The 14,029-nt window shown below is 53.8% G+C and overlaps 1 protein-coding gene across 1 annotated transcript in view; it reads right to left on the bottom strand.

The window, feature by feature from the left end:
* The window catches only part of LOC138809576 (POU domain, class 2, transcription factor 3), a 58,640-nt gene extending 49,369 nt beyond the window's left edge, over positions 1-9,271 (bottom strand). The window contains exons 1-2 of the mRNA XM_069996251.1: positions 9,244-9,271; positions 2,995-3,063 (exon numbers count right to left, since the gene is read on the bottom strand). Of these exons, the coding sequence (XP_069852352.1) occupies positions 2,995-3,063; positions 9,244-9,271 (97 nt within the window). The remainder of the gene's footprint in view (positions 1-2,994; positions 3,064-9,243) is intronic.
* Between the last annotated feature and the right edge of the window lie 4,758 nt (positions 9,272-14,029).

Here is a 14,029-nt window from a genome sequence, read left to right on the forward strand (position 1 = left end):
CTTCTGACTAGCTGAGATTACAGGTGTGAGCCTGTAATCTTGCCTTTTCTTTTTCTGGTACTGGGGCTTGAACTCAGGGCTTGGGCGCTGTCCCCCAGCTTTTGCACTCAAGGCTAGTGCTCTACCACTTGCATCATAGCTCCACGTCGGGCTCACTGCTGGTCAGTTGCTGATACAAATCTCTTGTGGACTTTTCTGCCCAGGCTGCCTTCAAATCATGATCTTCAGATCTCTGCCTCCTGAGGAGCAGCTAGGATTCTAGGTGTGAGCCACTGGCATCTGGCTAGAGTCTGCTTTGATATTAAGATGGAATAGATAACGTGATATAAGCAGGTCTGTTGACAAATTGGAATTGCTTTAAGAAGCAGGAGGGGGGCCAGGGAGAATGATGAAGGGGGGCGTGTTTGATGGGCATACATTATATACATTATATGTTGACGTGACACACTGGGACCCTCAAACAACTATGTGTGATGATTTTTTTAAAGTCTTCATAAAAAAGGAAGATTTGTAATATAATACATCCTGCAGATGAAGCCCCTAAGACCCCATGTCTATCTGGTCCCTGGTCCCAGGTCTTTCAGCTTAAGAATGGAAACTTCCAGAAAACTTGAAAAAGATTTTAGTTCTAGGGAACATTGATTCTTTTCCACTTCTAATCTCTCTGTCTCTCATGATCCAGATGAAAGACTTATTGAAGTCTGGTTAGGACGCTATTAAAACTATTTGGTGGTATTACAATTTCAACTTATCTTTAACTTCTTTTTAATTATGTGAAGTTTGCAAATCAAGGCTAGGGCCGTGAAGGTTTACCAAAAAAAAGAATAGAGAGCTATGAAATTTCCTTTTCTGTCTCCTTTCTTTTTTTTCTTGAAGCAAAATTACCTCTAAGCCCCTGATCTTCCTCTCTGAGCCTATTTGCCAGTCACACATACATTGTTTAAAAGGGCACTATTTACACAGACCTCTGAGATTCATTCAGAAAAAGTGCTGGGCCAGGTGCCAATGGCTCATGCCTGTAACCCTAGCTTCTCAAGAGGCTAAGATCTGAGGACCTTGGTTCAAAGCCATCCTGGGGAGGGAAGTTCATGAACTTCTTATCTCCAATGAAAACTGCAAAAAAAAAGTGGGAAGTGGGGCTGTGCCTCAAGTGGTAGAGCCCAATCTCAAGCAAACATGTACAGGGGCAATGTCCAGGCCCTGAGTTCAAGTCCTAGAATCAGCACCAAAAAAAAAAAAAAAAAAAAAAGAAAGGAAAAGAAGATAAACCCTCATCCTATCTATAAGGTCTCATGTGACAGGGTTTGTCCATCAATTCATAATAGCTGACCACACACCCTGACGTTTCTAAGGGTATTGGAATGGCATATCAAGAAGTGACAAACAAGCTGGGAGCCAATGGCTCACGCCTGTAATCCTAGCTACTCAGGAGGCTGACATCTGAGGATCACAGTTCAAAGCCAGCCTGGGCAGAAAAGCCTGTGAGACTCTTATCTCCAATAAACCACTAGAAAACTGTAAGTGGCGCTGTGGCTCAAGTGGTAGAGAGCTCGCCTTGAGCTGAAGAGTGCAGGGATAGCGTCCAAGCCCAGAGTTCAAGCCCCATGACTGAAAAGGAAGAAGAAGAAGGAGGAGGAGGAGGAGGAGGAGGAGGAGGAGGAGGAGGAGGAGGAGGAGGAGGAGGAGGAGGAGGAGGAGGAGGAGGACGAGGAGGAGGAGGAGGAGGACGAGGACGAGGACGAGGACGAGGACGAGGAGGAGGAGGAGGAGGAGGAGGAGGAGGAGGAGGAGGAGGAGGAGGAGGAGGAGACAAACAGCCAGGCATCAGTGGCTCACGCCTGTAATCCTAGCTACTCAAGAGGCTGAGATCTGAGGATCGTGGTTCTAAGCTAACCTGAGCAGAAAAGTCCCTGTGAGATTCTTATCTCCAATTAATCACTCAAAAACTGGAAGTAGAGCTAGGGCTTAAAGTGGTAGAGCACTAGCCTTGAGCAAAAAGAGCTGAGGGACAATGTTCAGGCTCTGGGTTCAAGTCCCATGACTGATAAAAAAGACAGACAGAGAGAGAGAGAAGGAGAGACAGACAGACAGAGAAAAGAAAGAAAGAGCCAGGTGCTGGTGGCTCATGCCTGTAATCCCAGCTACTCAGGAGGCTGAGATCTGAGGATCGCGGTTCAAAGCCAGCCCAGGCAAGAGAGACCGTGAGACTCCTATCTCCAATAAACCACCAGAAAACCGGAAGTGGCGCTCAAGTGGTAGAGTGCTTGCCTTAAGCTGAAGAGCTGAGGGACAGCGCCCAGGCCCAGAGTTCAAGCCCCACAGCCAACCAAAAAAAAAAAAAGAAAGAAAGAGGAAGGAAGAAAGAAAGAAGGAAAGAAAGAAAAGGAGGAAGGAAGGAAGGAAGAAAGGAATGAATGAATGAAAGAAGAAAGAAAGAAAGAACAAGGAGAAACACAGGCCCAGTACTGCTGGCTATGCCTGTAATCCTAGCTACTCACGTGGATGAGATCAGGGAATCAGTTTGAGGCTAGTCTGGACAGAAAAGTTTGCTAGACTCTATCTATAGTTAGCTAGCAAAAAAGGGCTGGAAGCCTGGATCAGGTAGTAGAGCACCAACCTAGCAAGCACCAGGCTGAGTTCAAACCCCAATAGACTGCCAAAACCAACAAAAAAAGTGAATGATAGGACACAGTAAGAACACTTGCCTAGCAGGTGCAAGTCTCCAATTCTACCAACGTGAGCCACCTCTCTTTTTGTTCTGGTTCCATCCTGGCCTCCTTCTCGAGGTTTGCTCCACAGAGGCCAAGGTGCACGTTTTATCATGGCTCTAGGATCATGTCCTGCATCTCTTGAGATTTCCCTGTGTTCCTAAGACCCAGCATTGAGGTCCCAGCAGTTGAAAGACTCCAGCAAGAAGAGACCAGCATGGCGGCGTGGTTTCCAGGGAGCCCCTGCTTGATGCTGCCATTCCCAGAAGACAAGCAGCCTCCTTACCTGGCTCCACCTGGCTGAGAGCACTCCGGGCATCCGTGGAATCCGCTACGTCCCCGCTCATCTTGATACCTGCGCGGAAAACACACACGGCTGATTTTAATAACAGGTCATCATTTTTCTCACCGTGCCAAACGTGGCTTTAACAAAACAGCAAACGCGAATGTGTAGTTACAACAGCATCAGACTTTCAAATTCTGATTCCCAAACATTAGAATATTCATACGCTTAGAGGCACACGGGCTCTCTTCCCCTGTTGGCGCTCTTTCTCTCTCTCTCTCTGCCTTTCTCCACAGCTGTGACCAGCTAGGCCAAGACAAGTAAAACTTCAACAGGAGGAAGGGAGGGGGATGGGCTGGGGATCCTTCCCTTCACCAGTCTTCTTTTTATTTAGGATTTGGGGAATTAACATTATTTCCTTAAAAGCCACATAAGGCTGCAGGATCACGAGTTCAAGGCCAAATAAACTACATTTTAAAAAAAATAAAAATTGACCTGGGAATGTGGCTGAGGTAGTAGAGCTCCTGCTAGCAAGCATGAGACCCTGAGTTCAAATACTAAAACATACAAAAAATGGTAAATTAAATATATATATACATAAATCACTATCTGGGAATCAAATCCTAGTCTCTCCATCTTTGCTCCTGGGAGATTCTGTGCTGTGAAGATCCTCACCTTCTCCCCTAGTCCCCAAAATTGCTCAGTGATAAGGGATTGCCATCCCAAAATGCAAACCTACACAGGGCCCAAGAATCAGCCCCACAGTGTCTGCGCCCTGGTTCCCCTAATGTCAAGAAATGGAACATTTACCCCTGACAGCCTGCTACCCTACCTAGGAGGCCCCTATGTCTCCTCTCAGGTGAGCAGAGGAAAAAGGCAACTCTGAGCTCACACTCTCTCGGTTCCTCTCTTTATGACACCGCTCAAACATGGTCGCTGTTAAATACAGAAGAATATTTTATTCAAATCGTGTTGACCCCTCCCACCTTTTACCTCCCCTTCTCCTGGGCAGGTACTTTAACTCTTTAAAAACCAGATAAAGGCTGGGTAAGGCACTTTGCATATGAAGCTTCCCAACCAATCCCAGTGAAGGAAGCAGCCTTCATTTGCATCAGGTAATCAGGCAGTTGGCAGTGTGGATGGTTTGAGGTCTGGAGATGATCAGGATGGGGTGGATCTTGTCCTGCTTTCTTTTTTTGGGGGGGGGGAGAGGGGGCACTGATATCTGTAGCTGTGACAGAGATTTATACATCTTGGTGTACAATGACTGCAGCACCAAGCAAGAAAGAGTTGGGGAGACCAGAGACTCAGAGCTCTTAGGATACCCCCAAAAGTAGGCAAGAAAGTAAGGCAACTCTTAAGTCACTTGATTTGTGTGTGTGTGTGTGTGTGTGTGTGTGTGTGTGTGTGTGTGTGTGTGTGTGTGTGTGTACCAATTGAGGTAACTATCAGGAGTTCCTAGGTCCTTCACATCACAGACCCTCACACTGCACAGTACTCCCAGAGCCCTACAGGGAGACCTGAGACCCTATCCTCTTTGCACTGCATTTGAGAGGCATTTCTTGGAGCCTAACCTCTGTCCCCTCTGCTACTGTTTCAAACTTTTGGTGTAATCCACCATGCATGAGGACGCAGAGCTAGTGTGGACCGCCTGGCTGCATTTGCAGAAGGGCCTCTTCGGTAGCTTGCTGCTACTCTGCTGGATGAATGGACTCCTCCTGCCCCTTCCCTGGAGCTGGGCATTGCATTCTCAGCTCCCACCTCACCACAGTGCCAGGAGTCCCCCATCAGAGACTGGCGGGGGGTTCACACCTGTAATCCTAGCTGCTCGGGAGGCTGAGATCTGAGGATCACAGTTTGAGCCTAGTCTAGGCAGGAAAGTCTGTCAGGTTCTTATTTCCAACTAATCACTAAAAAAAACTGGAAGTGGAGCTATGGCTCAAGTGACAAGCGCACCATCCCTGAACTACAAGAACAACAAAATAATGGACAGCATCCAGGCCCTGAGTTCAAGTCTCTATACCGGCACAACAAAGAAAAGAAAGGAAAATGAAAAAGAAGCAGGAAGGAAGTTCTTTGCCTCTGTTTCAGCAGATCCAGTCAGTAGAGGTTTTGGCATCAGTCAAATCCGAGCATAATCCAGTGTCTTTAGCTATGTAGGTGATGGTGAATTTTCTCTTCCAAAAGCCAGGAATAATGAAACACGTCTCCTAGTGTTATTTGGTGAAGATCAAATTAAATGATAAGACAAACAAGGAAGGGATCTGATGACACAGACATCAGCGGTGGTATGAGCTCCCTTCTCTTCTTGCCTCCTTGTCCTGCCCATCCCCCTCAACCCTGCCCCATCCACTCCAACAGCTGGGGTGATCTGTCTCCAGATCACACACAAGGAACACAGCCGTTCCTTACCAGGGAAGCCTAGCAGTCTCCAGATTATGCTTCCTAGGAAAAGTGCTCATGGGGACAGGCTGAGGGCCAGTATCTGAGCCAACTTTATCTCAAACTTCCCACATTAAAAAAAAAGGAAGTCTGTAAGCTTGACTACACCCAGAAGCCAAACCACTTATCCTTTCCGTTTTAGATTTGATGTTGTTGTTTTGTCCATGGTGTGGCTTGAACTCAGGGACTGGGCGCTGTTCCTGAGCTTTTTCATTCAAGGCTACTGCTCTACCACTTTGAGCCACGGCACCACTTCTGGTTTTCTGGTGGTTCGTTGGAGATAAGAGTCTCATGGACTTTCCTGCCCTGGCTGGCTTGGAACGTCGATCCTCAGATCTCAGCCTCCTGAGTGGCTGGGATGACAGGCGTGAGCCACCGGCGCCCGGCTGACACTTAGTCTTCATCATACATAAAAGCCAGGTCCTCCCCTCTGCTATGGCTTGGCCGCATCATGACAAGCCACTTGTGGGAAGAAGTTGGACCCCCTGTGGAGGGGTGACGTGAGAGGACCTGTGACTGTGATCTTTCTTCCAGGATGCTCTGAAACCGAGAGCCTGTCTCCTCCAGGCTGGAGGCTGAGGCTGATGGGTGGGACCCGCGCTTGGGTCTCAGCCTACGAATGGGCCAACATCGAAACTCCCGGAGAAGCTCTAACCCTTCACCTGTCGGACAGCACTTGCCTTACAGGGGTGAGTGGGAGAGGTGTGGGGCGGGGCGGGTTCCTGTTCTTATCTCAGCCTGCCTAGGTAGGCTCCTTGCCAGCCGCCCTTCCCTGGGGAGCCTCAGCTACCCCGATGCCACACATAGACCCTGGCTCTGCTTCTTCCAGCACCATCTGCTGAAGCCGGCCCTGGCCTGACGGGGTTGGGGGGGTGGTGGTGGTGGTGGTGGCACCATTGCTCAAACATCTGTGAGCCCCCGGGGAATGCTGGGAGGCAGCAATAACCCCAGGCAATGGGCGGGGGGGGGGTCCAGGGCCCCAGACCTTTTGGGTCCAGGCTGCTCTGGAAAAATAGAGGCCCCACGCCTTTGCTCCATGTCCCTGGCAGATCTTATATCTGGACCTGACTTTGGGGAACTTCTAGGGAGCCACCAGTCCCACTTGTGAGCTAGCCAATGCTATGCTTCTCCTCCAACTCTCTTATCTCTTCCTCTCCCTCCCACGAAATCAGGGTTTCAACCCAAATGGTACTCCTGAGCTGCAACTGGCAAAAGTCTGGGACACTCAATCCTTCTCTTCTAGCTCTCCCAGTCCTGGGGGGGGGGGGGGAGTGGGAAGAGCTCACGGTGACAAACGCTGGGAAAGAGACACCCTGGGGCCAACCAGGTGCCCCGCTCTGGCTGGCTCTGCCTCATTTTTCTTCTCCCTCCCTGGCTGGCTGGCTGACTCTCCTAGGCCTGGTTTTTGGTCTGTGAGTCTCTGATTGGCTGGGAGTCCCCTGTCTGGCAGCTTCATGCCTGCTCAGGTCTTCTGGGAAGTTCAGCATGCGGTGCTCCAGGCAGCCCTGTTCATGGTGTATACCCAGGTTATCAGGGCAAGACAGTGACCGCAAAGCTAATGAAGCCATCGGAATGGGGACCTGGGAGAAAGCCTATGTCCTGGGTTCTCTGTGGTCCCATTCTGCCAAACTGTCCAGGAAATCATGGGTCCCAGGAGTGCAGAACTGGGAATTCATAAATGTACCAGTAATCAAGGATCAGTACCACTGAAGATTACTGTGCTGGGAAAAAGAGATCACAAAGAGCACCCTAGAACTAAGGGATCCTATATATATAGAGAGAGGTCCAGGAGTCCTTCCCTAGAGGGAAGGGACACCTGCTTCCCCCCTCCCCCGCCAAAGATCCTACAAAGACCTGGAACAGAAAAGCTCAGAAAGGCTGCAAACACGAGTCCCAAACTGAGAGGGCCCCTTGGAGGTGCCACAGAAGAGAAGCCTCACATCACAGAAGGGCCAAGACGGGGAAATCTGGAGGAGAGACCCCACAGCCCTGGGGTTCCCGAAAAACAGGCTGGGGATGGACAACAAGTAAATTCAGGGTTTTAGAGACCTCACACCCAGGTGGATGGATGGACCCCCATTCTGAGGGGCCACCCCCTCCCCCTCCCCCACCTCCAGGGACACAGGGGTGGAGGTGGGCATCTGAGAAGCATCATCCAGGGGTGGGCTGCAGGGGGAGGCAGCTGGGGCTCTGCACCCCTCTCCTGTTCCCTGGCAGATCCTCTAGGCCTCTGGGCTGCTTCCCTGCCAGGTCTCAGCGGTCCCGCCTCCTCCCACACCCCCAGAGCAGCAACCTCCCTAGACTGGAAGGTGGAAACCCCCAGGAAGTCTGCAATCTTGGCCCTAAAGAACTCCCCACCCACTGTCAGGGCCACCTTTGCAGGAATCTTGTTCCCAGAAGAGCCCTGGCCTTCTAGATGGGAAATGAAGGACAGAAATGCCTGCCCCATGACCTGTTCCCAGAGCGTTCCCCAGATCCTACATGGCCCTCAGTTGGACGCTTCCTCCCTGGTACATTCTTGGAGCCATTCACTAGACACCAGCGCCTCTCTGATGCACTCTGCCTGGCTGGGAACTACTGTGAGGGGAGTTGGGAGCCCTGTCTCCTATGTACAGTGTGGATTCCTTCCTTCCTTCCTTCCTACATTCCTCCTTCCCTCCTCCCCCTCCTTCCCTTCTTTCTTGCCTGCCTGCCTACCTACCTGCCTTTCTTCTCTCCCTCCCTCCCTTCTTCCCTCCCTCCCTCCCTCCCTCTTTCTCTCTCTCTCTCTCTCTCCCCCCCCCTCCCTTCCTCCGGCAGGGCCTGGGCCTCAGCTCTTCAGCTCAAGGCTAGCGCTCTACCATTTTGAGCCACAGCGCCACATGCTGTTTTCTGGTGGTTAATTGGAGATAAGAGTCTCTTGGCCTTTCCTGCAGTGATCCTCAGATCTCAGCCTCCTGAGTAGCTAGGAGCATAGGCGTGAGACTCCAGCCTGTGGCATTGATAGGTAGAACCCAGAAAGGCAGCCCCTTCCTCCTCCTCCTCCTCCTCCTCCTCCTCCTCCAGGAAGCAGAGCCAGCAGCTCAACTCCCTTCAGAAAGTCAGAGATCTAAAAGCAAAGGCACCTGCGGCCTGCCCAGGTATCTAGCCCAGGTGCTAGGGTTAGAGAAGCCAAATACTGGCTGCTTCTCCTTGAGTCTGTCTTTGCTCAAGTCCTCAGAGGCTCCCCTCTTTCCCGGCATAAAGAACCCCCCAAACCAAGCCAATCCTTTAGCAGCCCTCACCCTGGCCGGGCTGAGGAAGGAGGCGCCAGCAGCGGGGGGGGGGGGGGGGGGGGGGGGGGGGGGGGGCGCGCTCTGGCTGGCCATGCCCACCGTCTGTGAATGGACTCCCGGGGTGTCTCCACCCTGTGGGGGGGACCCCGTTCTCAGGAAGGACGCCCTGGAGACGGGGCTCAGGGGAGGGGCCTGTCACGCCCCTTCTCCACGCAGGACCCACGGAGAACACGAGGGACCCACGTCTGTGCACAGACGCCCTGTGCAGGGAGAGCGGGGCCTCGGGGTCCGCTCCACCCCCGTGGCCCGCACCCCTGCCCCGGCCCAGGGGCGCCTCTGCGGTCCCCGCGTGTCCCCGGGCGCCCCCTGCCCCGCGCGCAGCACGTGGATAACTCGCGGGGACTTGGGGCGAACTCGCGCCCAGGCCGGGCCCCTCGCTGGCCCGAGGGGTCCCTGGGGTTCGGGGGGGGCCCAGCCACTGCGCACCCCGGCTCCCCGCGCCCGGGTCCCGGCCCGCCGGCGGGGACACCTGTCGGCCGCGCCGCGCGCCCCTCACCTGTGTGCCCGGGCTCCAGGTTCACCATCCTGCCCCACGCGGGGCCGAGGCCGGCGCCCCCCCAGGCCCCTCGCGTCTGCCCCAGCCGGGCCCCCGGGGAAGCCAGGGTCCCCTCCTCGCGGCGCCGGCCGCGGGAGCCGCTGCGGGAGCCGGAGCCGTGGCCGCCGCCGCCGCCGTGCGCTCCGCCGCGCTGGATTGCCACACTCCGCAGGTGCGCCGCGCGCGGGGCGGGGGCGCCCGCCACGCCCCGGAGGCCCGCGCTGGCCCCCGGCCCATGCAAAGCAGACATTTGCATCCGCGGGGCGGGGCCGCGGGGCGGGCGGACCCCGACCCCGGGGGACACCTGTTTGGGGGGGGTCCCCAGCCCCGGGTCTGGGGTGCCACCTGGACCGGCTTCCCCTCCCCATCCCTCCACCCCACCCCACCCTCACCCCCCCCCCCCCCGCGCCGTGCAGGAGAAGCCGTGGGGGTGTTCTGGAAAGAATCCGCTCTTGGCCGGCTTCCCCGACGGCTTTCCAGCCCTGTGGCTGTCACCTCCTTGAACCCATTTTACTCATGCGCAAAACCGGGCAGGTGCGCATCCTGCCGGGCACCTGCAGCCCCATCTGACCCCGCCTGGTCCCCCACGGAAGAGGGGCCTGCCAGCCCCCCTCCCCCCTCCCAGGGCCCGGGAGGTGGGCTTCGAGGGTTGCCCCAGGATGGAGCCTGGCCGCACTCCCGGAGGGGACCCATCGCCCATCCACTCTCCTCCCTTCAAGTTCCAGCGATTCCCAGGCCAGGGACCCCCAGCCCCGGCCAGCCCCACAGCCACCTGCAGACAGGAGGGTGGACAGGACTCCCCGTGGGCAGACCACCACTGCTCACAGGGAAAAGCCCTGGGCCTTCCCACCTACAGGCCTAGTTCCCAACAGACTGCTCACCCACCCCCTTCCATGGAACAACAGGGGCAGCTATTTGGATATTGATTACGTCATTTGTGGTCTCTACAAAGAATATCAATACAAGCAGAGCGGCCTTCTCTCCTATCACACAGAAAATGATTGGTGAACGGTCTATGGGCCTCAGGCCCCAGGTTCCCCAAGGGGTCTTGAACGCCTCTATTATTACTTGGATTATTTGTGATGGTGGGGATTGGACCCCAGGCCTCGCCCATGTTAGGTACACCCCCTACCACTAAGCTACACCTCCAGCCTCAGTGGCAACATGGTGAGACCTCACGTAGTGCACTAGCAGCCCAGAAATTGTACCATTCACACGTCTCAGGTGACTGTCACAGGTGGGTCACGCCTGTAATCAATCCGAGCTACTCAGGAGGTTGAGATCTGAGGGCAGCAGTTTGAAGCCAACCCCGGCAGGGCAGTCTGTGACTCTTGTCTCCAATTAACCAACAAAAAGCCAGAAGTGATGGTGTGGCTCAAGTGGTAGAGCCTTTCATTAAAGAAAAATTACCCCATTTCACAGATGGAGAAAGGAAGGCTTGAGGTGTTTAACCTGGCATGATCCATAGCCAGTAGGCACCGGAGTTCTCCTGCTCCTCACTCCCTACACCATTTAAATACCCCCCTCCATTGGAAACTGGAGGGCTAAGCCGGGGTGCAGCTTGGTGGGGCTCTGCATGCACAGGCCTTCTCTGAATTTGATCTCCAGTACTGAACAACAACAACAAAAAAATCCCCCAAAGTTGGAAGTGATTGCGTCCTTCTTTCATGGAATGACTGTGATCCTTCAGTGTCTTAGTAGTTTTGTGGCAGGTTATGTGGACTTTTTCTTAGCCTGGCTGCTAAGAACTGCTTCTTTCTATTGCCCCAAGTGCACAGCCAGCTTTGAAGGTGTTTAGGTGTGTGTGTGTGTGTGTGTGTGTGTGTGTGTGTGTGTGTGTCGGGGTCCTGGAGGAGAAGAAAGGGCTCAAGCACTTGTTCAGGGTCATATGCACTTCCTGTCCCTCACCCCCGTCAGGTCCATCTCCCTCTCTGGCAAAAGGGAAGGAGATCTTTCTGTTTTCTTCTTTTTTCTCCCTTGGTGAAGAGATCAACAAAAGTCTTAGAGAGCCTGTTGTTGGTGGCTCACGCCTGTAATCCTAGCTACTAAGGAGGCTGAGATCTGAGGATCATGGTTCAAAGCCTACCTGGGCAGGAAAGTCCGTGAGACTCTTATCTCAATAAACTACCAGGAAACTGGAAGTGGTGCTGTGGCTCAAGTGGTAGAGCGCTAGCCTTGAGCTGAAGAGCTGAGGGACAGTGCCCAGGCCAGAGTTCAAGCCCCATGATGGACAAAACAAACAAAAAAGTTTTGGAGGCCCAGGCAACCCTGCTGGGTCCCTGTCAGGACACTCAGCGGCCCCCTCCTTTCCTTCTCTCTGTCCTCTTTTTCCTTTCCTCTCACTTCAGGTTTGGCTCCTTCCCCGAGGTTAGTTCTTATCTTATGTACGCCACTGCTATCTGCCTAGAAAAATACCTACACCAAGTTTAAATACACCCTTTCAGTTGTGATTTGCATATCTGTATTTGCATATATTTGCATGGCCCTGTGCACTAAGGGCATTGGTTCTCTGACCACTGTATCTGGGACATGTTGCACTCTGTGTGTGTGTGTGTGTGTGTGTGTGTGTGTGTGTGTGTGTGTGTGTGTGTGTGTGTGTCTGTGTGTGTGAATTTTCCAGAAGCTGGAAAAGCTTGTAACTCATGGTAGCTCAGAGCCACTGAGGATTGGGGTTTGGGGTGGGGGTTTGGAATGCTGAGAAAGAGGAGCCTGATGCTCACAGTTGGAAGTAAAGCTTTGGGACCCAAGATGGGGTTGCAGAGTGGGGGGCAAAGGGGGGAGGAGGGGGAGGGATGTGGTGGGTCTATCCCTACCCTGCCCTGTGACCTGCTTGATAATGCGTTCCATTAGATGAACAAAAGACCCCTTTAGTCTGCACCCTCTTTCCCAGCCCCCACAGTCACGGTGAAACCAGCTGTTTTTGAGTCCTGCTGGTGGGGAAGTCTCCCTCAGGCCTAGCACGCCCTGTGTGGAGTTGCCTCTTCTGTGGGGAAGAGGCAAAGAGAGCCTGGAGGTTAAAAAAGAGGAGACTTTGGGAGAAAGAAGCCCAGATAGGTACTTTCAGTGCCTTTCCACATCAAAAGAGGGTTATGCTAATGACATGCAAATAGATGCAAATCGCCTCTCCTTCCCCTACCCCTCCACCCACATGCCTCTCAACGGCTGGAGGACTTTTTCCAAGATTCCCAAAGCTGTGCTCCAGGAGGCTGTGGTTCTGGAACGGTGATCCATTTGGACCCCTCCCTGAGCCTTTCCGGGGTGACAGTAACCTCCCTGAGGGGCTCCAGCTCCCCAGGTTCCATTGGCTCTAGAAGTCACACCTGCCCTTCAGGGAGAGAGAGCTGGGGAGGCAGGGAGGGGGGCTTGGTCCCCTCTGCCACTTGGCCTTGTTGGCTCGGGGCCTGCAGTACACTCCCATTTCCTGTCAAGTCAGCTGGATGGAGTTGTCAGGGCTGGGAGAAGGGTGGAGAGCGAGGCATCCTGGAAGGCCACCAAGCAACAAGTCCCTTCTAGCTCCTTCCTCCTGCCAGATGCACCGTGGGCCCCAGAGCGTGGGGGCAGGGGGGATGCCAGGTGAAGGTCGCTCCCTGCCTTGAGGTGATCAAAGACAGTGGAATCTGAGCTCAGATAGGAGGAAGGTAGAGAAAGACCAAGAAGGACTTCCAGGCGGTTTGATTCACACCTCTGAGTAAACCTGCCACGAGGTGTACTGCGAAGGCTGGTGAAGGGACCGTGCCAGGGTGACAGACGGAGAACCGGGAGAAAGCCTCTGGGTCTGGGCGGTGGACAGAAAGGACCTGGAGAAGGGCAGGGCCCCAATATCCACAGGGACCCCCTCCCCAGCCCTCCCCAGCCCTCCCCATCAGTTCCTGCTCTCTTCCCATCGCATGTGAGGGACATGGACATAAATGGCCCTTATTTCCCTGAAAAGCTTGAATAATAGGTGAAAAGTGTGCTCTGTATTTACAAACAGTAACACAACAGCTGTCTTCCTATTAACGTTGTTTCTGACCTTGAGATCAGCATCAGGCCCCAGAATGAAGGTCATTCATCACACCTTCCGCAGAGCCCAGGTTCAGGCAGCCCTTTCCTGATCTAGCTACCTGAGACCAGGTGGCCCTGCTTGGCCACCTGCTGCACGCTCGGGGCAAATCTAGGCCCAGCACGCCCTCTCGTGGTAATTTGGAGCTATGACCGCCATCTGTGAGAGGCAGGAAGGGACCCCGGCTGGAGGAGTCACAGGCTGCCAATTCAAGGCATGTCCAAGATGTGAACTTTGACTTTGTAGATGATTGCATCGTCTTCTAGTCCCCGCTCCCCGCCAAAGGCTGGACTTTACTGTAGACAAGACACAGGGCATGGGTGATGACTGCTGGCTTTGCATCTGTGTGACTTCAGGGTCCCCGGCCCCACTCTCCCTCATTCTGGCTCAGAGATGCGCAGGGTGGGGGCTGTCGGGTGAGGGTGGGCCTAATCATTGCCTGGCTGTGGCTTCTCACACCACTGAGCTTATTCTACACACACATACACACATACACTTGGCCACTTGGGGAGTGTGTGTGTGTGTCTGTGTGCACGCACACGTGCCAGTTCTGGGGCTTGAACTCAGGGCCTGGGCGCTGTCCCTGAGCTTCTTTGGCTCAAGGCTATCAAGCCACCAGAGCCACCAGAGTGGGGCTGAAGGCCAAGCGTATTTTAAGTGCTTTAGAAGTCGCAGTCACCATTCATCACATTTCTGACACCAGGT

This window comes from Dipodomys merriami, unplaced genomic scaffold (assembly GCF_024711535.1).
Source record: "Dipodomys merriami isolate MVZ:Mamm:240054 unplaced genomic scaffold, mDipMer1.0.p SCAF_103, whole genome shotgun sequence".
Taxonomy (NCBI): domain Eukaryota; kingdom Metazoa; phylum Chordata; class Mammalia; order Rodentia; family Heteromyidae; genus Dipodomys; species Dipodomys merriami.